The sequence below is a fragment of the Kickxella alabastrina genome, assembly GCF_025024165.1.
Source record: "Kickxella alabastrina strain RSA 675 chromosome Unknown BX661scaffold_13, whole genome shotgun sequence".
Lineage (NCBI taxonomy): Eukaryota > Fungi > Kickxellomycota > Kickxellomycetes > Kickxellales > Kickxellaceae > Kickxella > Kickxella alabastrina.
The window spans coordinates 78,784-100,041 of NW_026251484.1; the positions used below are offsets into that span (position 1 = coordinate 78,784).

At 51.0% G+C, this 21,258-nt stretch overlaps 10 protein-coding genes across 10 annotated transcripts; 3 read left to right on the forward strand and 7 right to left on the reverse strand.

Annotated features, from left to right (window-relative positions):
• The first annotated feature begins 53 nt into the window (after window positions 1-53).
• On the forward strand, window positions 54-1,665 carry BX661DRAFT_183230 (uncharacterized protein). Its single transcript, XM_051536180.1, has one exon. It carries the CDS (start codon window positions 138-140, stop codon window positions 1,284-1,286), a length of 1,149 nt encoding a protein of 382 aa, XP_051391161.1. The 5' UTR covers window positions 54-137; the 3' UTR covers window positions 1,287-1,665.
• On the reverse strand, window positions 1,383-2,396 carry BX661DRAFT_198699 (kinase A anchor protein; the record flags this gene model as incomplete). The annotated part of the gene is made up of 2 exons (XM_051538252.1): window positions 1,383-1,492; window positions 1,643-2,396. The coding sequence occupies 2 exons, from the start codon at window positions 2,394-2,396 to the stop codon at window positions 1,383-1,385; spliced, it is 864 nt and encodes a 287-aa protein (XP_051391162.1).
• Window positions 2,397-2,503: 107 nt separating this feature from the next.
• BX661DRAFT_183232 (uncharacterized protein) lies at window positions 2,504-4,104 on the reverse strand. The gene has a single exon (XM_051536181.1). The coding sequence runs from the start codon at window positions 3,994-3,996 to the stop codon at window positions 2,581-2,583; it is 1,416 nt and encodes a 471-aa protein (XP_051391163.1). The 5' UTR covers window positions 3,997-4,104; the 3' UTR covers window positions 2,504-2,580.
• Window positions 4,105-7,392: 3,288 nt separating this feature from the next.
• BX661DRAFT_171355 (uncharacterized protein) lies at window positions 7,393-8,040 on the reverse strand (the record flags this gene model as incomplete). Its single annotated transcript, XM_051533696.1, has 1 exon — window positions 7,393-8,040. One exon carries the CDS (start codon window positions 8,038-8,040, stop codon window positions 7,393-7,395), a length of 648 nt encoding a protein of 215 aa, XP_051391164.1.
• A 380-nt stretch (window positions 8,041-8,420) lies between these two features.
• Window positions 8,421-10,165, reverse strand: BX661DRAFT_183235 (Alg9-like mannosyltransferase family-domain-containing protein). Its single transcript, XM_051536182.1, has one exon. It carries the CDS (start codon window positions 10,105-10,107, stop codon window positions 8,479-8,481), a length of 1,629 nt encoding a protein of 542 aa, XP_051391165.1. The 5' UTR covers window positions 10,108-10,165; the 3' UTR covers window positions 8,421-8,478.
• Window positions 10,166-10,339: 174 nt separating this feature from the next.
• Window positions 10,340-11,227, forward strand: BX661DRAFT_198703 (uncharacterized protein; the record flags this gene model as incomplete). The annotated part of the gene is made up of 1 exon (XM_051538253.1): window positions 10,340-11,227. The coding sequence occupies one exon, from the start codon at window positions 10,340-10,342 to the stop codon at window positions 11,225-11,227; it is 888 nt and encodes a 295-aa protein (XP_051391166.1).
• Window positions 11,228-11,276: 49 nt separating this feature from the next.
• BX661DRAFT_198704 (uncharacterized protein) lies at window positions 11,277-13,575 on the reverse strand (the record flags this gene model as incomplete). Its single annotated transcript, XM_051538254.1, has 7 exons — window positions 11,277-11,602; window positions 11,638-11,872; window positions 11,929-12,053; window positions 12,089-12,309; window positions 12,333-12,976; window positions 13,006-13,127; window positions 13,275-13,575. The coding sequence occupies 7 exons, from the start codon at window positions 13,573-13,575 to the stop codon at window positions 11,277-11,279; spliced, it is 1,974 nt and encodes a 657-aa protein (XP_051391167.1).
• Window positions 13,576-13,756: 181 nt separating this feature from the next.
• On the forward strand, window positions 13,757-14,493 carry BX661DRAFT_183239 (uncharacterized protein). The gene is made up of 3 exons (XM_051536183.1): window positions 13,757-14,049; window positions 14,138-14,245; window positions 14,275-14,493. The coding sequence occupies exons 1-3, from the start codon at window positions 13,891-13,893 to the stop codon at window positions 14,440-14,442; spliced, it is 435 nt and encodes a 144-aa protein (XP_051391168.1). The 5' UTR covers window positions 13,757-13,890; the 3' UTR covers window positions 14,443-14,493.
• Window positions 14,494-16,222, reverse strand: BX661DRAFT_183240 (SecY subunit domain-containing protein). The gene is made up of 3 exons (XM_051536184.1): window positions 15,414-16,222; window positions 15,084-15,372; window positions 14,494-15,058 (listed from the first exon to the last, which is right to left on the reverse strand). The coding sequence occupies exons 1-3, from the start codon at window positions 15,939-15,941 to the stop codon at window positions 14,517-14,519; spliced, it is 1,359 nt and encodes a 452-aa protein (XP_051391169.1). The 5' UTR covers window positions 15,942-16,222; the 3' UTR covers window positions 14,494-14,516.
• Window positions 16,223-16,639: 417 nt separating this feature from the next.
• On the reverse strand, window positions 16,640-18,108 carry BX661DRAFT_183241 (uncharacterized protein). Its single transcript, XM_051536185.1, has one exon. It carries the CDS (start codon window positions 17,707-17,709, stop codon window positions 16,684-16,686), a length of 1,026 nt encoding a protein of 341 aa, XP_051391170.1. The 5' UTR covers window positions 17,710-18,108; the 3' UTR covers window positions 16,640-16,683.
• Between the last annotated feature and the right edge of the window lie 3,150 nt (window positions 18,109-21,258).

Sequence of the window (21,258 nt, forward strand, 5' to 3'; positions counted from 1 at the left end):
TAAGGAATTGTTTGTTCGTTTCAGACAGTGCAGCTTTTTTCTCAAATATGCAAGCAGTTTTATTTTCATTTTCATTTTTTCATTTTCAATATTTTTTTGTACGTTATACACCAAAAAAAGACCACTTGAATATATAAATGGGATCGGATACTAAGGAAGACATCGTGATGGCAGAGACGCCAGTTGTAGATACAGCCGCAGTCGAAAAGGCCCCGACAGCAGACACGCCAGCCAAGGAGAAGAAGGACAAAAAGGAAAAGAAGGACAGGAAGAGCAAGGATGAGTCAGATAGCACAAAAGACAAGCCCAAGAGCAAGGGCAAGAAGAAGAGCAGCGGCGGCAAAAAACCCGAGGTCGAGCCAAAGCCGCGGTCGCCCTGGAGTGTGTGGATCGGAAACCTGCCGTACACAGTGACAAAGGACCAAATCCGGGAGTTTTTCAAGCCCTGCGGCGGCGAGATTACGCGCGTCAACTTGCCCAAGAAGGACGGCAAGATTAGTGGCTTTGCTTATGTGGACTTTGACAAGGCTGAGCCCGTCGGCCTGGCACTTGCATACTCGGAGCAGACGATGGGCGGTCGCGCCGTGCTGATCAAGAGCGCCAGCGATTTCACCAAAACCGGTGCCCCATCACGCGTGGCTCCCTCGACCAACGAGGCCGCTGCGCCCAGAAGCGAAAAGCCCAAGGCTGCAGACAAGGGAAAGAAGACACCGGCGGCGGCGCGCAACAAGAACCCAACCAGCCCGACACTGTTTGTAGGCAACTTGAGTTTCGATGTCAAGCGTAGCGACCTCAAGACTATATTCCGGCAATTCGGCGACCTGTACGGCGTGCGCGTGGCCACCTTTGAGGACAACCCGGAGAAGTGCAAGGGATTTGCCTATGTTGACTTCAAGTACACGGACGACGCCACAAAGGCGATGCAATCGCCGGAACTCAAGGAGATCGGAGGCCGCCGCACCCGCATCGAGTATGCCGGCGAGGATGCGACAAAGAAGGGCCGGCCTTGGGAGTTTGATCCCAAGACCATGAACGTGAACCCATCGCACGCCGTCCACCCGATCAAGAAGCGCGCGTACGGCGCCAGGGGCAATGCCGATGACGACGACTCTGACGCCGAGACGAGCGCGCCAAAGGCTCAAGAGGCGCCCAAGGAGAGACCTGCTTATAATAGGAGGGATTCGAACAAAAGATCTCGCAAGCTTGATACCGACAACATGGCCGAGACGAAGCTCCAAGGTCTGCCCGTCGAGTTTGAGGGACAGAAGATCACGTTCGGCGACTAATTTTTTGTTTTGCGCTCATTGGTTATATTTCATTTTGTTCAACACATATTTTACATTTTGGCAAACAAAAAAGTGGCGGATATAATACATCCCAGGTTATATTTCCAGCTGTCCGACCTTTTTGTAGTAGTCTGTGTTCTTGTCCTTTGGCAGGAGCATCGACAGAAGCTCGATGCGAGCGATGACCTGCGTGCCAAGCTCAAATTCTATGTTTAGTTGAAAGTTGGTTCAAAGCGAAAAATGAAGTAAATAAAGCAAGACATTGCAATTGTAGTTAGTTGTGTTGTCAGTAGTGGAGACATTTTATACGGTAAGGTTTAGTTTCCCAAAAAAACACAGAATAGACTGATGCTCACCTCTAAATGGCTCATGCAAGGCATGCGGTATACCGAAAAAGTCATTGAGCGTGACCTTCTTCGTCTCCTCATCCGCGTCGCTATCTGCCTTTGCGTGACTGGGCGCCGCCTTGGTGCCCTGGTTTTTGGTTGCAGACTTTAGCGATGCTGTCGCTTGGCGCTTCAACCGCAGCAGATTGTCTCCCCTCATCTTCATCAGTGTCGCGTGCGGAGACCACGGCCCCATCCTGCCACCAGTGACTGACTTCTCCGAACCATCAGAAATCAGGCCGTCTTCAAAAAACGGAACACTCGGGGGCAGCGCGCACTCCGAGTATCCATGGGACCAGAATCTCAGCCGCAGCTCCTTCACCAGAGCCATGAACTCGGGCGACATCGGCTGTACATTTGCATGGACCACGCGGCCGCTGTCGAGGAACCCCACACCCTTTATGGTCACTGTTGGCTTGTCGGCGGAGACCAGGTATTTTGACAAAAGATCGTTGGATTCAGACAGTAGCTTGCTTGCGTGGTTGACTGCATTCTCGTCTCTGAGATGCATGGCGCAAATAGTCAGGTGCACTTGTGCTGGGCGGATCAGGTACTTGCGCCATTTGGGAGCGGTCGCTTGGACATGGTCGTTGAATTGCTTCAGGCGCTGCTGGACGAGCTGGTCGTCAAGTCGAATCGCCAAAAAGTAGTTGGCCTGCTTAGCCTTGATCCGCCGAGTCGGGACCTTTGCAGCGCGGTACACCAGTGCTGCTGCTCCCTCCATATCACAAAATGTGTGTTTTGTAGTTAGTCGAGCGTAATAAAAGAAAAAAAGCTTTATAAAATTAACGAAACTAAGCATCTTAGCTTGGTAGGGAAATGTCATTTCGTTTTGATTGATTGTGCTAAAAAATCTATTATGGTGATAGCACGCCTCTAAAACAGCGAAGTGGCATTGCTTGGTCCAATTAAGTTTCGGGGTTTGGCGTGTATATCATGTACGGGCTCAACTCCTGCCAAAGCGCCAGCTCCACTAATTTCTCAACAGATGTGCTGCGCAAATCGCTAGACCCTGCCACATCTCGCCATTCCGACCACGCGCTGGAATTCATCCACGGAGCATCTGCATCGATGACCTTGTTGACAAACTTTGCCAAGTACCGCGACCAGGGTTCCTCAAAATCAAAATTGTATCTCCACAGCAAATCGCGCGCCCGAACTATATCATCGGCCTTTATGGAATCCACAACCGATGCGGCCACTGTGTTTCGCGCACTGCTCTGCTTCATGTGATGGGCTATAATCAACACAGCACACTCGCAGCCCGAATGGCGCAGCCCAAGGGCATCGAAGCTGCTGACGGTCCGCTGGATGGCCATATAGGCGGCATCCTGTTTGTCCTTTGACAGCGCAAAAGCGTGCAAAAGGAAATACGCGGACAAGCTGCGCCATGCCAATGGGTCGTTGGGACTGGCGCTGGAGAACGCAAACAGGGCGCCAGCAACCTCCTCCATTGCTGTCATGGCCTGGTCGATGTCCTCATCTTTTGCAAACTTTCTCGGGATGGTTCTAGCAACCTGATCCGCTCGGGAGTTCATTTCGAGCGGATCACGGGTCTGTGCAATCATATCCAAATCGCCGAGAGTGATTCCTAGATACTGGCACAGCGCCTCAATGTAGTGTCCAGCCGCCCGCGTGGCGTCAAGGGTCGAGTCTAGGCGCGCCAGGGCCATCCGGCAATCCAAGGCTGTTTTCAACAATGATCGCGCGGACCAGAACGACGGCGAGCCCTTTGCGCCTCTACGCCCCACATCCTTGTCCATCGCGTCCATGCAAACGAGAGCGTTATCCAGCGCAGACCGTGTAATAGAGTCATCTCCATACGAGGCAATATCCTGGGCAATGTTCCAAAACACAGTCGCGGCAATGGCCGGATCGTCCTGAATAATGGCCTGTGCCTTTTTCATATTCGCCAATGCACCGCGCACAACCGGATGAAGTTTCGCCTGTTGCTTCTCTTTATCTGCACTGCCACCGGTCGGGTTTGCCGCGCGGACTGCCTTCTTGTGCTTATCAGACTGCTTGTGTGCGCTGAACGTGGCCTCGTTGGAAAACTTTTTCTTGCACGGTGCGCAGTACATTGGCGAGTTGGCGCCATTGTGCGCATTGTTCATGAGTTGGTACGCGGATGTTGATGACAATCCAGCCAAGATCAATGGGTTGACAAGCTCAGTGCTGCTTTGAGACAGGCCTCCAATCGGCCGCTGTTGATGTGACTTGGTTTGGGCCTTTGGCGTTCGATTCTGGCCGGCCAATGCGTCGCGTTGCCTTTTGCTTTGTGGTTCGTAGACGCGCGTCTCGAATATACTCGTTGCGCGGCTCATTATTTTTATTTTTAGTCCCTTTCTGCCCGAATATTAGCAGCCTTTTTTATGTGTTTCTGTTGAATGAGATTGATAATTTATACTACTTGAGAAAATATATTGAAAAAGATGCCGCCTGCTTTGCGCCGCAGGATTTGATATCTGTAAAATATTTTTTGCTGCACGACTAGCAATAACCCAAGGAGTTATAGGGCGCAACACGTGGCTTGTGATGATCCGAAATTCTGAATAAAGTCGCATGCTATATTACGCAGCAGCGCGAATATTGTTCATATATGCATATGTCAACAAGATAGTGCATATCGGCAAACCCGGTAGTGCGGCATATCTGGGACCTTGATTGCACGGTTAGTTGTACGCGTACAAGCAAGCACACATTGAAGAGCAAAGATACAAGCACTACCAGATTGAGCTTGTCGACTGCATTACACATGGCTTAATAGTCAAATAAAATGTAGAAACAAGATGATGCTATTGATAAAATAAAGTATTTTATAGTGAGAAAAACAAGTTTATAGTTTTTATTCCATATTTGCTAATTTATTTAGCTTGCTGGATGTTGGTCAACTCCATTGGGTGGCTTTCCCCCTACTTAATTGTAGGTTATTCAATTACAATTACATTATATCATCAGGTGATGGCTGACTCGAACGCCATGCATGAACGTCAAATGAGTGGAGGAAGACGTGAAATAAGTACATTACCCAAGCCATTAAAAGTTACCTGTATATTTTAACAAAAACGCATGTTGGTGCACATTTTTTTACACATTAAATGTTGGATGAATAAATACAGGCATTCAGGAACTAGACATGTCCATGTTGCTTTATGCTCGGAAAATCTTACTCATGAATACCGTTTTGTAATGACAAAATATTTGGACGGTCTTTTTTTATAATTAAAACACCGCAAAGTTTTTCTTTTTCACACCTTTCCAATTCCTTCTCGATCAGAAACGAAACAAAAAATCTTGTGAGGATCGGGTAGGGAGGTGCGATGTGAAAAGTGGGGGGAGTGAAGATCGACTTTTGTCAACAAAAAAAAATAAACGTTTGGAAGAATCAAAAACTTTTCGCCAACTTGCAAAAAAAAATAGCACAGCGACAATAGTGATCAGCACAAAAGCCCAAAATAAATTTCAGGAAATATTTTTTGATTGCATTTCTGCTTCCTGTTTGTGGCTTAACTGACTGTTTAAAAAGGACAGAAAGTGAAAATACTCAGCGCTTATATTCCCGGTATTTTTTTCTCTCTCACACGTACTATCGCATCACTATTCCCCGCTCTCTTTTTCTTTTTCTTATTTTGTTTCTGCTGTTCTGCTGTTTACTTCTTTTGTTAATTCGATTGGTGCCGTGGAGTATTGTCAAGTCTAGAAATAGATCCTAGTTCCCTCCCGCCAGCTTTTTTCCTTTTCTTCCTAACTATATTATTTAAAATTTACTATTCTTCATTTTTTTATCACTTAATACACACGTCACGAAGAGATGGACAAGGACAAGTTTAGAGGTCTGCTTCAGACCTTTGAACAGTTGTCTATCAAGCCCGAGCTCGACACCGACTACGAGCCTGACGTGTCCACCCCATGCACGCCGACGCTGGCCAGCCGACGACTCCCCAGCTTGCACACAGCCGAGCCCACAGCCTCAGACATTGACAGATTCCTTGACATAGTCAAGGATAACGGCACATCTTTCCCCGAACTAGAATCCACACACCCGCCGCCAGACAACCTGCCCTTCCAGCCCAGCGCCATTCTAAAGTCCACTACGGAAGAGTACGTGGGAGAATCCGGGATGCGCATCCAACAGCAACTGCTCACAGCGTCGAGGTTCAGATTGACGGCGGGCGTGGCTGCGAGGATTTACTTTCAGCTTAATGCGATGGCCGCAGATCGGACTATCACTAAGGCGGTGAGGGCGAGGGTGGCGACGTTGGAGGATGATTTAATTGCCGTGTGCTCGGCCAACTTGATTGAGGCCGGGCAGCTTGAGAAGCGCGCGCTGGAGGACCACGCTGAGTCTCTGAAGCGCGAGGGTATACTGGATGCCACCGGCCCCTCTGCTGCCGCTGCCTCTGCTGTTTCTGCAATGATAAATGGAAAGACGGAGACTTTTGAAGCATACAGTGGTATTGGGGGACTTGTCAGTGAGCCTGTTGCGGAGGTGGCTCCGAAGGCGATTCCGAAGGACGTGGCGCTGGGCGCGCGCATCAGCGAGTATGCGAATGCATGGCTGGGATTCTGCACGGATCCCTGGGTAATCAGCACAGTGACGCACGGATTGCTGTTTGATTTCTCGGCCGAGCCTGAGTACAACACTATGCCAGACCCTGAATACTCGGCCAATGAGAGCGCAGCCATCGAGAAGGTCATCCGATGGGACCTGGGCGACAAGGTCATTGAGGAGATTCCCTATCGCCCGGAACTTTTTGTCTCGCACATGTTTACTTTGCCTATTGCCGGCAAGCTCAAGTCATTGGTGGAGTTCCGTCTTTTGAATAAGTACTTGGAGGCTGGTAACATCCAGGTGGACGAGACGCCATCGCTGTGCTCCTTGCTGAAGGAGGGCGATTGGATTACGAGGATCAATATCAAGTGCGCGTACCCGTCGGTGCCCATTCATCCGGACCACCGGCGGTTCCTGGTGTTCAAGTACGATGACCGATACTATCAGTACCGGGCAATGCCCTTTGGCATTTCGGTGGCGTCCAAAGTGTTCACCAAGCTATTGCAGGCGGCGCTGCAGCCCCTGCGCGAAGAAGGGTTCCGTGTGACCTCGCACATTGACGAAATCTGTCTTTTGCACGAATCATTCCCGGAGCTGACCGAGCGGACTAAGCGGTTGTGCCGGCACCTTGATGAACTTGGATTCATAATCAACATGTCTACTTCGGATCTTGTGCCGCAGCAGAACCAGAGGTTCCTGGGATTTGTGTTCAATACGTTGGATAATGTTGTACAGTTCCCAAAGGACCAGATTAAGAAGGTGCGTAGGGCTGCGCATACGGCTAGGTCGGCAAAGATTACGGCGAGGCAGTTGGCGTCGCTTTTGGGAAAGATTCGGTCGATTATGCCGGCGATTGGACCGGGGATGTGGAGGATTAAGGAGATTGAAATGTGCTTGGACCAGGCGATCACTACGCCCGAGTCTTGGGACGATGTTATTCCACTGCCAGAGACAGTTATTATTGAGATCGACTGGTTGTTGGAGACCATTTTGGTACAAAAGTCGATGGCATTGGGTTCGTCGTGAATTGTACTTAACATTAACTAGAGTGTGAGTAGGATTGGAAAGGGGGAGGGAGTGGATTACTTTATGTAAGGTTTAAATATTAATATTAAATAGGAAGTAGCAGAGTGTGTATTGGGTATTGGAATGACGGGCTTTGTTATGCTCAGTGTTGGGTGTGGTGGTAATAATAGTTATAGAAATTGGGGTTACCAGGGACATTGTCATTGTCTGGTGGTGGCGGTATTTGCGATATCTGGGTCATCTGCGATATTTGTTGGATCTGGGATATCTGCGAAATCTGAGATATTTGTGGCATCTGAGATATCTGAAAGTGATGAGGTGGTTGCAGAGTCATCTCTACATTAGCGTTCTGCGGAAGCAAAGCAATCTCCGGATCATCGCCCATATCACCAACGACTTTCCCCTCATTTTTCTTCACCAGCACCGGCTTCCCGCCGACTCTTTTCCCCCGCTCGCCGGCCTCCCTCTCTCTCCATCTTTTCTCTGCCATCCTCAAGCGATTATTCTCCTTCCTCCTCGCTTTCTCTTTTTCAGTCTCTGATTCTCTGCGGAGCTTTGCTCTTAAGCGACCATTTTGCTGTCGTGTTTGTTTTTCCTCTGGGGTTTCGTCTTGGCGTCGAGCGGCGGCGCGGAGGCGTTCGGTTTCGCGACGGTGTTTGCGTTCGGCGGAGGATTCGCGGAGACGTCGGCGGATGGAACGATCACGGTTGCGGTCTTTGCGGGTTTGGTCCGGGGATTTGGTTGTTGATATTGGTGCGGATGATGGTGAGGGTATTGGTGGTGTAGACATATGTGTGAATTCGAGTAAAAATAAAAATAAACGGTATTTTAACTAAAAAGTTGTAATAAACAACAACAATATGGTGGTATATTATATATATAAAAAATCACTTCATATTACAAAGGCTATGAATATACAGTAACAAAAAAAAGAGGAAGGGGAGTGTGAGTGTGTGAGAAAAAAAATTGGGTGGGCGGAGGGAGTGGGCAAATGTGGGTGGTATTTGAGTTGGATTCGGCCGACAAAAAAACAATAATAAAAAGATATAAAACTGCTATCGCAGCGGCAGAAATGGCAGAAAGCAAGAGCAGATCCATTTTTCAAAAAAAAAAATATGTATCAACTTTTTCTTATTTCAAGCAAGCACGAGTTGGGTATTAAAAAAAGTATTTTTTAATTCTATATTTGATAATACAAAAAAGAAAGAAAATCATATTTATTCACAGATTATTTCCTACAAACCAAAAAGGTCTGCAAAGTCGATCTTTGGATGGGATTTCTTAAAACGTCGATAAAGTGATCAAAATTCACATGTGGCGAGTATTCATACAGCAGTTGGAAATCATAATAATGTTGGGATTCGGAGGTTCTAAGCTCCGAAAAATTGACAAACGAGGATGGAACAACAAACATGGTTCTTTCAACCACCCTCCGCTGCTTGTCTTTTTGAACAAACAGGCTATTTCCCGCACAGGGTACCAGGGCAGCGGACTCCAGCACCTGACGAACCTCCGAAGGTTCCATGCCAACCAGGTCCCTCACAACCACCCTCCCACCAGCGAACTCACCACCCAACAGCTGCTGGGGCTTCTCCGGCTGTAATAGCAGATGCCGCGGCAAAATGAAAGTTTTGTAAGCCAACACATGCGTAACAGCCTCATATGGTTCCCCAGCCATCCTCTGCCCGCACCTTACCACAGCATTATCGCGCAACCCTAAAGCGCCCACAGCGGGCGAGCATTGCACAGAGTCGAGCACGGACGATTCGGCCAAATAGGCCACAGTCGGGATCACCCCGGCCTGATGCACGCCACCGTAGACCGCAGCCAGGGCCAGGTTAAACCCCGCCCAGAGCATCCAGCCGCCGCGGGGCACGCGCAGAAAGCAATCCGCGGTAAACACAACCATGGCGCTCACCGCCGGCATGACAAACCTCGGCTCCTGATGGGGCACCAGGGACAACACCCCGACACCCGAAATAACCGACCACGCTGCAATGCCGCCGAACATCCGGCGCCGCCACATGCGCAGCAGCTTAGCGCCGAACACCGCGTACAGCGGGCCATAGAGCGCCGGCATCGACACAGCAAGGTGCAAGTACCAGGGGTGTATCCCGTGGGCAGCCAAGTTGCCCGTACTGCTGTTGTACCTTAGGTTATTCCACACGGTGCAGACCAGCCTCCCATAGTACATAGAGTCCGCAGTCACCATGGCCAAGAGCACCGGCGCCGCGCCCAAAGCCAGCCTCGCCGCCGCACGCCCGCGCCCTCTCGCCAGTGCGCCAACGCCCAGCGGCAGCGCAAACATCGCGAACGACACGTGCGCAAACGTGCCAAGCACCAGAAGCGCGCCCAACAGGGACCACCGGGCGCGCGAAAACACCCAGAGTGCCAGAGCCAGGATCTCCGAGGCCAGCGAGTTAGAAAACGCATGCACGTGGAAAACCGCCACGCAATGGGACGACGCCAAAACAACCACGGCCAGCCACCTGGTTTTCCGCCTAACCATCCGGAAAACGCTGAGATCCACCAGCAAGCTGAGCGCAAACATGTGCAGGCGCTGTGCAATAAACAGCGCTTGAGAGGTTTTCATAGAGGATAAGGGTGGGGGGAGTAGGCGGAGAAGCAAGGTGGGTGGGCCGGAGATTAGGTAGAGGGGGAGGATGGAGCGGATGGGTTGTGAGGTGGTGAATTCCCAGGTGCGATATGCGCTGGTGTGGAGCAGATCGTTGGCAGCGATTTCGCCTGTTTGGAGGTACTCGTCTGGGTGGATGTATGACGGAGAGAGGCTGAAGAGCAGCCGCGTGAGAAGCAGCGCACCGTAGAGCAGCTGCAGGGGTGAGGGCCACAGAGCCATTTGGGTTGGGTTGAGAAGAAAAGGAAAGAAAATTATGATTGAAAATTATAGAGACGATAGAAAGCCATTATTTGGCTGTTTACTTTTGTGGTCTCAGAGCTTGCATCTTTTTTTATAGTGTGATCCATCAATTTGTGGCCCAGACCCTTCCACATGCAAATTGAAAAAAGTTTTTTTTTTTCTTCAACTTTCTCTTGTTTGTGTTAAATGCCAATTCTTTTTTATTTAAACAATGGACGAGATAACAATTCTTCGGGTCAAACGCAAACGCAACCAAGAACCCCTGGAGGCGCTGGTTCTCCAGCAACAACAGAAACGCAAATTCGCTCATACACCCACCTCACACCCACTCTTTTTCACCCTAGGCGAAACCCTGCCAGAAACAGACTTTAACGACACGCATAAGCTGCAAGCGCTCAAAGGCCGGCTCACGCAGTTGACCCAGCAGCAGCAGGATGTGGAGACCAATAACAGATATGGGGAAGAGACCAGCTCGCAACATGTGGGTTTGATGGACACGACCTCTGACCAGCAGCAGGACCAGCAGCAGGACCAGCACCAGCACCAGCACCAGCACCAGCACCAGCACCAGCAGCAGTCGACGTTCAGGGTGTTGCCCAGGCAACTCGAGCTCCCAGATGCAAAGGGTGCGTTTGGCATTCCGCAGGTGATGGCATCGTCGGAAGCAAACAAACCCCCAATCCGCATGTTCGATGCCATCCAGGAGGACACATCCACCGGGCATACCGGGCCACAGGGGGCAGCAGAGCCCACCGTGGACGATCTGGTGCCGATGGTCCGCGACTACCTATCATTCGACCAGCGCCCTGTGCCAGAATACGTCTACGACTTTTACTACGTGCAGCAGCAGCAGGAGGGCGGGCTGCGGGCGCTGAGCAATAGTGTGGGAATGGCGACGTGGATCGACGATGTCGAGGAGCTGCTGGATGTGGCTAGTGATGTGGACGACGACGAGGATAGCAATGCGGAGGACTACTACGCGAACGAGTATCCCGACAACCCGGACTCGGCCAGCGACTACTACTACTCGACCGACGAGCGCGAGGATATCGAGAGCGAGCGCGAAGCATGGGACGATGGGCGCGAGTACGAGTGGTGAGCAGGGATTCTATTTTTAAGCGTGTATAAAGGCAATAATAATACTAGATTCAGTACCAGCACTCCTCCTGGTACCGGCCCTGCCGCTCCATCGACCTTACATACGCCAGGGCGTCGTCCTCCGACAGCCCGCCGCCGCGCACGGCCACGTCCACAAAAGCCCGGCGCACATCCTGCGGCATCCCATTGGCGCTCCCAGACACATACACCATGGCGTCCCGCTCACTAATCATCTCCCATAAGACACACCAGTTCTCGCCAATCCTCCGCTGCACGTACGCTGCGCCCTCATCCTCGCGCGAAAAGCACAGAACAAAGTCAGCCAGCCCCATCAACCCACCTGCGCAGCTGCTGCTCGTAGAGGAAATCGGCCGAGCTGCGGCGACACCCAAAGAACAGCAGGTGTCCCACGCGCCTGCTCCCGCCGGCAGCCGATGAAGGCCATGAAGGCGGCGATGCCGGTGCCAGGCCCAACCATGATCACCGGGCGGGCGTCGTCCGGCAGCCGCATGGTGCCGCGCTCAACGCGCATGCGCACAACCTCACCAATCTGCATGCGCCGCAGCCACTGCGAGCACAGCCCAAGCCGCGGCGCCTGCATAACCGTGCGGTACTCGACCACGGCCACCGTCAAATCCACCCTGGGCTCGCCAGTTGCATGCGAGGATATCGAGTAGGCGCGTCGCTGATCAGCGGGAACACGTCCAGGAGGTAGCGCAGGGGCACGCGCGAGTGCGGGAAGTCGTCGAGCACCTCGAGGATCGTGCGCCGCGGCCGCACGCAGTATGCCAGCAGGTCGTCTTGGCCCTGCGTGGATGCGAGCTCGGCTAGGCGGTCGCGCTCGGCGGGGTGGTCGGAGAACACCCGCAGAGCTCGAAGAACGACCGGCGCGGCACCGCTGTGATGTCCAGGCAGTGCTTTGCCAGGTGCCAGAGCGTTGTGTGCCGGGGCACCCACTGGGGCAGGCCAGAGCTGCCGGCGATTGCCACCGGCTGGTCGGCCCAGTGCATGGCGTGGAGGAACGCGGTGGCGGCGGAGGACGGGTTGCTGGGCCGCAGCATGCAGGTGTCGCCGGGCGCCCAGCTGATCCGGGCTTGCGGGCAAACTGAAGATGCCGCACGTCCTGGAAGTGGTCGGTGGCCGTGAGCCGCTCGTTGAGAACGAGCCGCGCAGCCACCGATCCGTCGCCCACGTCCACGTGCACGTCCTTGTGCCTGTCCCCGTCCCTGTCCCTGTCCCTGTCCCTGTCCCTGTCCCTGTCCCTGTCCCTGTCCCTGTCCTTGCCCTTGGCCTTGCCCTTGTCCATGGCCCGTTCCTCGGCCCATCCCTCGGCCCGTTCCTCGGCCCATCCCTCGGCCCGTTCCTCGGCCCATCCCTCGGCCCGTTCCTCGGCCCGTCCCTCGCCACCGACCGCCGGTTCGACTCTGAACACCGGCTCCGGAACCGTATCCTCCGGCATAATCTCCCTAGGCAGCGGGTAAATTGCCTCCACCCCGGCCCACAGGCGGTCCAGCCACGGGTCCAGCGCCCCATCCAGGCCCAAATAATGCGCATCGTCGCCATCCCCCCGCCCGACAATCTCCCCCGCGCCCAGCGCCTTGAGTCTTCGGAACAACCGCTTAGCTGCGAAATTAAACCCATCGTAGTGCGAATCCCCCAACCCAAACACTGCAAACCTCAGCGCTGAGAGTGCATCGTGGGGGAGGGACTTGCGTAAGAGGAACCGCCAGAACTTGCGCATGTTTGAGGGCTCGGAGCCTGTCCGGTGGTTGAGCAGACGAAGATTGTGAGCGGAGGCGTGGCTTGGAAAAGTATCGTGCGGTCGAAGCTGTCCATGGAATGCACGTGCGTTGTGAAGTAGCGCCGGTGGGCTTGTCGTGCGATCCTCCGCGCCGTGTCCTCTGCACACCCGGTCTGCGACCCAAACAAGACAACCAATTCACGCGAACAATCCAAATTCATTGTTAATTTTAAAAAATAGAATATAAAAAAGTTGAAACAAATTAACCAAACCAATAAAAGAAAAACATTTCTTCATAATTCGCCACTGGCAACTTTGACTATGTCGATCGTCTTTGTCAGTGTTTTAAGTTTCTCCTGTGTGTCCTCAGTTTTCGCTGCCAGTCGTGTGGCCAGCCCCTGGGTGCCCACCAGAGCCTGCTGCGTATCCCTTATGCACATATCCAGGGACATTGCTGTTTGTCGCGATACCCGTGAGAGAAGCTCGCGGATCTCTGTACCACCGGACACCTCCTGTGCCAAAGACCCAAGCTCGTTGATTATTGCCTGCGTGTGCTCGCGAATGTCCGTCTGTGCCTCCTCAACTGCCGTGCTTTTGCTCGAATTCATCGATTAGGATAAATATATATATATACTAAATTATTTGAACACACTATGATGATAATATAAAAGAAAGAACAGTATAGGCAGGGAGTGGATGGATAAAAGTTTGAAGTTCATGATCCACAACTATGACAATTGCCTAGTCACATGCTCTACCATCTTTTCATTATTCATGAAATAAGATCACACACCATTTCCCCACTTTTCTCACTTTTCTCACCCTTCTCACCCTTCTCACCCTTCTACCCTCTCTCTCCTTATTTTCCTTCTTTCAAAAAATACACCATTTTTCCCTCATCAAATATACATTTCCTCACCCAAATGGACGACTCCTCACCCACCATGCAACCGCACCAGCAGCTCATCGACGGCGCCACATACTACCTCCAAGCACTCCAAACAACCATCGCACCACTCACCGACAAAACCTACACCCAACCATCACTCTCCCTCCCGGCAGCACCATCGGCAAACACGTACGTCACATTCTCGACCACTTCCTCCTTCTTTTCCTTTCCCAAACCAACTCATCTATTAATCAGTTGGAAAACACCGTTAATTATTCGAGTCGAGGAGAGATCATCAGACAGAGTCTAGGGTGTGTTCCGGCGTGGCTGCGATACAGGGGTGTGTGGATAAATTGCACGCGTTTAAGGGTGGTTTGGAGGGGAATTTGGTGTGGTGGATACGATGCCGGATGGTGAGGAGGCGCGCTTTATGTCGACTGTGGGAAGGGAGCTGTGGTTTTGCACTCACCATATGGTCCATCACAACGCTGTCATCACTATGCTGATGCATGAGTTTGGCCACAAAGTGCCCGACGAATTCGCCTACGCGCCGTCAACCAAAGTCCACCAGTCCAAACCCCAATAATATTAATAATATTAATTCTGCATAATGATAGAATTTTTATTCACGTAACCTTATAAATAAAATAACTTTCTATCCTACATGCCGGCCACACCCATGCCGCCAAGCTCTGCCTGCTCCTTGGCAAACGTCTCAAAGTAATTGTAAATAATAGTCACCGCCAGCAGAATACCCGTGCCCGATCCAATCGCGCCCAAGAGATCCGCCGAAATCGACAAAATAGCAATAATCACTCCACCGACAACCGCCGCCGTCGGAATAATCCGCTTCAGCTCCTTATACATCGAAGTATCGCGGTACCCGGCAATAACAGTCTGCTGCTCACGCAGCTCCCGAGCGACATCCCGAGGTCCCGACCCGCTAACATCCAGCCATGTGCGCGACAGAACCGCACACACAGTCAGCATATACGCGACGTAAAGCACAAAGTGAATGGGATCGCTCAGAGTCTTGACAAATGACCTCGGGGGTGTCATGTAGTATGCCAGCCCGGATGTAGGGAAGAACTGCGATGAGCCCTGGTACGGCTCCCACACTCCGAAAAGCTTGATCAAGAGGTTGTCGGGGAATCTCCGGTACAGCAGCTGCGAGATCATAAATACGTTCGACGCCAAAGCGACTGAAGCATGATCGGCATGTTGGACGTGTAGAAAGCTTGACAGGGAATGTTGCGCGATGGCCACGGAACCGCGCCGACTTGATCGGAATCTCAACGCGGAAGCCCTGCAGGTAAATAACCACGGCAAACATCAGCACTGTCGCCACAAGGTTGGTCAGGTTAGGCAGGCTCGACCGCGTCAGCGCCTCGTACACAGCCTTGAACTTGTTCGACCGCACAAACAGCAAGTGGAAGAACGCAACAATCGCGCCCTCAAACTCAGGACCCTTGCCGTTGTTCACCGTCAGGGGCGAAAGTGACTTCCACACAATGTCCTCGCAAATGTTGGTCGCAATAAACAGGTTGATGCCCGAACCCAGCCGTAGCCCTTCTGCAGCATCTCGTCCAAAAGAATCACAATGACTCCGGCAACAAACAGCTGGATAATAAGCAAAAGGCAAATACCCGCCCCGAGGCTCTTCGGATCACCGTACTGTCCGGTCATCACCGCAACAGTTGCCGATCCAAACGTAATCAGCATGGCAAACAGCTTCTGCGCTCCCGAAAACAGCGCGCGGTCTTCGCGCAGCGAATAATCAACAGAGATAAAGTTGGCTCCGGCAAGCAGCTGCATGATCATACCCGAAGTAATAATCGGCGTGATACCAAACTCCATAAGCGTACCACGGTTCGAAGCAAGAATGACACGCATCCAGTACAGGGGATCCGAGGAGTCGGACGACATGATACCATACAGGGGAACCTGCGATAGAACAAGGAAGATGAGCAGCGTGATGACTGTCCACAGAACCTTCTGGTTGAACGCTACCTTGCGGTCGGGCGCTGCCACCTCAGGAATGACGGCCATGAAAGGCCTGATGAGCGTCAGGAAGCGGAACCCCATTTTTTAGTTGTATTGCAATGGGGAAGCTCCTTTTGGTGAAAAGTGGCAACTCTTTTATAATAAAAGAATTGGAATTAGCCAGATGAAGCAATAAAAGGCAAATGGAAGAAATAAAACCCAGATGAGAGGAAAGGAGGAAGAGCTAAGAATGGAACAATAGATGAAGGAAATAAAAGTATTGGGAATAAATATGATAGCGAAGAGAAGAGAAAGTGAGAATAAAAAAGTGCGAGCTCGTATGATGTGTTGACAGGCAGTTTTTCTAGTAATGATGATTCTTTATCTGGCCTGCCTTTTATGGTGGTTTCAAGCGCGAACCGCTTTTTTGCTCCTTGCATGCTCGAACGCTGCAAAGGCTTCAAGCGAAAAAAAAAAACGGGGGATGAAAAATACCGCGCGTGTTTTCTACTTGCATTCTTATCCAATCGCGCCCAGCCAACAACGGCAACTTTGCGTGATCGGAACATGCAAAAATGTAGCAAGAAAAAAGTGAAATCGGCTCGCTCGATCATTTCAGCTCATCGCTGAATAGTAAAATCGGCTGGTTGCGAGCTGGTTGGTGCATTCGAATCCAAATACAGTTTTCTTCACGGATCTGTTTGCTTTAGGCACAGGAAAGAGAGAGATCCCGTTAACTTTAACTTTAACTTTAATGCTAGCGTCAAGAACGATAAACGAATGGCTATAAAACTTATACACGACGTTAAAATCATTAATTTATTTAAAAAAAACATATATAATATCAGGCCCCCACAAACTGCGTGCCAAAGACCTTGTCCCAGAAATCGCTAGTAATGCCAAATCCATGCTTAAAGTCCCGATAATGATGGCGCAGGTGGTACGACTTGAGCTGGGTCAAGTACTTATTCGACGATGCCCCGTGGTGCAGCCAATAGTGGCACTCGTCATACAGCACGTACCCAAGAATCAATCCCCCCGCCACCGCGTGAAGCATGCCAGGCGTAAAAATGCAAGTCAAAACAGCCAGGATATGCAGCCCCAAAAACGTCGACAGCGCCGGCGGCATCACCAGTCGCAGCGGATCCATCGGCAAATAATGGTGCACACCGTGCAGCAGAAAGTGCGCAACCTGCGACACCGTCCCCTCAGGGATATTCTCGTCATAGTGGAACACGAAGCGATGGATGCTGTACTCCAATAGCGTCCACGAGAGAACACCGAAAACAACGCCCACACACAGCACCTGCGCCGACTCGTATTGTCGCCCCAGATTCAGAATCGCTGCCATTATCGGCCCCCAATATATCGGGATCACCCACCAGGGCGTGCGCGTAAACTTTTCCAAGATAGGATTGGCAAAAAAAACCGCCGGCCGCGGCAAATGCCTCGGACGATGCACCTCCTTGATATAAACCTCCCTCGAAAAGTTCGACCGCCACATCTGCATAAACAGCGGCTGGTTGATGTCAATAAAGCTCTCCTCCTCAATGCAGTCCATCTCGTCCTTGCCGCTCTCTGGCAGCGTCAGCTCCACCCGGTCATCCGCCGTTACTTCGCCAATGTAAAAGTCCTTCAGCACGCGGTAAGCTTCGATGGCGTGCACGTGGATGTCGCTTTCGCGCATAACGTCGGTGATGTCCTGCCCCCCAAACTGCATCAGGATTTCGGATCCTCCGGGATGATCCGTGTGGAACATTGTCAAGTCGAACACCTGGTTGCCGCGAATTACCCACAGCGATGCTGCGCTGTCATGCTTGGCGACCTCGGCCCGCGAGTACTCCCTCTGCTTTGCATCTTCTAGAAGCATGTTGCTATAAGACTTGCGAGTCTTGATTAAAGTAAAAATGAGAAAGAAAAAGTGTGGAAAACCGCGAGTTCGAGAGAGAGTGGGTTACAGTGTACAAAATATTAGATATTCTCGTTGCTTGTTGAAAGAAAAAACACGAACAAAAAAGTAATAGAAAAATATATAAAAAAATAGAAAGAACAAGTCTGCAAGAGTCGAGAACAAGTTTATTTGGAGATGAAAAAAGATATCGAGAGAAAATATAGAGGCGTATAGTGCATTAAAAAAAGATAAAAAGAACAAAGCAAGGCCCAGAGCAACTTTTGCTTATTCTCATGCAACTTTATATGCGCAATTTTTTTTAAAAAGAGTAAAAAGACAATGCAAAAATTGCATTTGCTTATGCTGCTGCAATTTTTTCTTGGCAAGTAGTAGGAATAGTGAGCTTATTTTCCCCTTATATATCCAATTCTATTAGTTTTATTTTTGGGTGGATTCAATGAAGGCTGCGTCCGAGCTCACTTTTGTCCGCAACTTGATTTTGCTTTGATTTTTTCCGCCCAGTGTCGAATACCACCAATCTTTTCAAAATTCGTCGTGCACTTTTATTTTCTCATTTCAATTGCATGCCCCAATATAACATTTCCAGTTAAATAAGGTGTGAGCGGTAAATTATCGGGCTAAAAGCCAGCGAAGAATAGCGTCGATTTCCGAAAAAGGAACCCCTCAAACAAAAATTCCGCAATCTTTTTTTCTGATTAAAAAATAATAAAGTTGCAAAAAATGTGTCAAGATTTTTCACTTGTACTTTTATTTGTGGCGAGCAGCCATTTCAGTATTGCCTTGTGCACTCTTACTGCGTTTTGCCAAGCTGAATCGAGTTTGTCAATTTTTTGGTCACTTTTTTACTTCACCACAGCTCCCCCACATATTTTTCAAAATAGCAAATATCCTTGCTTTAGAATATGACTAATGGGTTGATATGAATAAATGAGAGCATCGGCATCTACACAAAAGTTCGAAAAGGAATTTCCTTTTCTATCTGGCTGCCATTGCGCACTTGGAAAGCTGGTTAGCGCAAATGTGCCCTAAAAGCCTAGCCGTACCGGTTTAAACAAAGCAGCCAATTACGCCAAGGGATTGATTCAGATATGAGATTGGTTCTAGTGGTTAATTCGACAAGCAATCGTTAAGTATTCATCACGTGTTAACATTTCCAGTTTTTCAATTTCGTTTTTTTTCTTCTTCGTGTGCGCAGCACATACATAAATCCGCGTTGCCCTTATGTCAGGATATCGTCAACAAGCCCTCTTACTTTTTTTGCCAAACAATCGAAATTTGTTGCTTTCTCTCTCAATTTATTTCTCACACGCTTTATTTTCAACCACTTCACATTCAAATGCCCAAAGACAGCCCGCAGCGGGCAAACCTTTCACAAAAGCGGCGATACGAGGCGACGACGCCACAGCGCCACCATAGCGCCGACTCACCCCTATCTGTACGAAAGCTTCCCAGGCCAGATCAAGGCACGGGAAACAGCAGTGACGATGTAATTCTGTGGCAAGCCATGTCACCCAGCGGCACACTCAAACGTGTCCTCCGCCAGCGTATATACCTGGCCAAAAAGATGTTCTGGTGGATGATGCGACTCTGACCAGGGGCATCGTACAGCAAATTATCGAGAGCCGGAACACAGAAAACTTGCAAACGCTGATAACCCGATGATGCAAATGATAGGAGTAGAATTGTCGGACGGTTGCCGCCTCCGCGTTTCAACTTGTGCCGTGAAGAATCGAAGGACTCGTCGGGGGCGAGTCAGAGAACATGATGCGAATGACTTTGATGCGGATTTGTTGCTTGACAAGACACCACTGACTCAGCAGCGCACGCTTCGGCCGGTTCCACGCCCGTTAACGGTATCGAGAAGCGAGAAGGGCTTTGACAAGCGCAAGCTCCTCTCCAGCTTGCTGCTGCTGCCTCGGCCAGATACCGCCGCTGTCAAGCCCACTCTGTATGTCACCCCTGCTCCAATTGTGCCAACCAAAATTGAGTACTCAGCAGACAATGCAAAAACGCGGGCTCTGAGGCAACACAATCCACAAGTGTTGCTATTACCGCCACCGCCACTCTTGTCAATGATGAAGGCGATGTTGGCGACTCGCAGATGAACAACACAGCTGATTTTCTCAGCATGCCAACAGAGGACACCAAGGTCGAAAGCCAGCTGGACGACAATGTTGACTTCGACTTGCAGCTTGCCGAATTGACATGGACATCCTCCTGGAAGACTTGGACTCGATGGAGGATTTGGAGGACATGGGCGCGCTGGAGGGCATTGATGATTTGCTGTTAGAGACTGAATCGACACCCCTGTCAAGACCAGTTACCGACTCAATCGATCACATTTTTAGAAACTTTGAAAAGTGCTGACGCTGTTGGTCACAGACGGTCTTTACACAAGATCGCAGCTCGATGTCCCAGCAGGCACATTCGGCGCGCTGCCGCAAAAGATCGTACGCGTGTACTCGCAGACCGCACGGCGAGAGCGCAGCGTGTATCTGCGTGACGACTGGTACTCGACGCCCATCATTATTGGCGACTACCTGAATCTTGTCGGAACCATCCCCGAGACCACGGGCGAAAGCGTTGTTGTCATTGATTCGCAAGCCGGCAATCTGCTGCCAATTCTGCACCCAGACATCCTCGTGTCGTGCACGCACCTGGCGGAGTCGTTCTTTTGCATCCGCCGCGCCGTGCTAAAGGACCGCATCCGAGAGATCAGCGACGGCAGCCCGCCGAACACCGTGATGCTGATCGGCACGCTCTTGCATGACCTGTTTCAAAGCTGCACGCTGAAAAACAAGTGGGATACCGCTACAATGACTGCGACTATCAGCTCGCTCATTGCAGACAATATTGAGCATTTGTGGGCGTGCCAGATTGACGAAGAATCGGTCCATAAGCAGATCACAGAGGTCGTGCCCATCTACCAGGACTGGGCAAAGCGGTACATGCACAGGTGGGCGTCCAATGGCTCGTACTACGCGACTCCGAGCACGGGCGATCCGTGCCCTAACCCCAACACGGGTTCGGCGTCGGTCGCGCTGTCAAAGATTCTTGATATCGAGGAGAACGTGTGGTCGCCCAAGTTCGGGCTCAAGGGTAAGGTCGATCTGACTGTTCTGGCGCAGTACTCGGCAGCCGGGGCAATGGTCGAGCCCTTTGAGTTGAAGACCGGTCGCATCACGCAGAACACGTCACATCGCGCGCAGCTGGTGCTCTACACGCTGATGCTGTCGGATCGCTACAACGTCGACATCAACTCAGGGTTGCTGTACTATCCGCGCACCGGCGAAATGATCCAAGTGCCGCGAGTGGCCGCCGAACTGCGGGGCCTAATGACAACGCGCAACCAGATGACGCAGTACCTCAAACACAACAAGCAGATAGCGCGCTTGCTCCCCGAGATGGCAGGTGACGATTTCAAGTGCAGCCGCTGCTCGTACCGGCCCTCATGTTTCATCGCACATCGCGCGCTGGAGGCGGCAGCGACCAGACTGCGCGGGTCAG

Coding starts and splice junctions, on each gene's coding strand:
- BX661DRAFT_183240 (XM_051536184.1), bottom strand. CDS start 15,941: ATGGGGTTCCGCTTCCTGACGCTCATCAGGCCTTTCATGGCCGTCATT. Junction 15,373..15,413: donor TGCAGAAGGGCTACGGCTGG/GTTCGGGCATCA, acceptor AACATTTGCGAG/GACATTGTGTGGAAGTCACT. Junction 15,059..15,083: donor CCCTGTCAAGCTTTCTACAC/GTCCAACATGCC, acceptor ATCATGCTTCAG/TCGCTTTGGCGTCGAACGTA.
- BX661DRAFT_183230 (XM_051536180.1), top strand. CDS start 138: ATGGGATCGGATACTAAGGAAGACATCGTGATGGCAGAGACGCCAGTT.
- BX661DRAFT_183235 (XM_051536182.1), bottom strand. CDS start 10,107: ATGGCTCTGTGGCCCTCACCCCTGCAGCTGCTCTACGGTGCGCTGCTT.
- BX661DRAFT_183239 (XM_051536183.1), top strand. CDS start 13,891: ATGGACGACTCCTCACCCACCATGCAACCGCACCAGCAGCTCATCGAC. Junction 14,050..14,137: donor CACCATCGGCAAACACGTAC/GTCACATTCTCG, acceptor TAATTATTCGAG/TCGAGGAGAGATCATCAGAC. Junction 14,246..14,274: donor GTGGTTTGGAGGGGAATTTG/GTGTGGTGGATA, acceptor CCGGATGGTGAG/GAGGCGCGCTTTATGTCGAC.
- BX661DRAFT_183232 (XM_051536181.1), bottom strand. CDS start 3,996: ATGAGCCGCGCAACGAGTATATTCGAGACGCGCGTCTACGAACCACAA.
- BX661DRAFT_183241 (XM_051536185.1), bottom strand. CDS start 17,709: ATGCTTCTAGAAGATGCAAAGCAGAGGGAGTACTCGCGGGCCGAGGTC.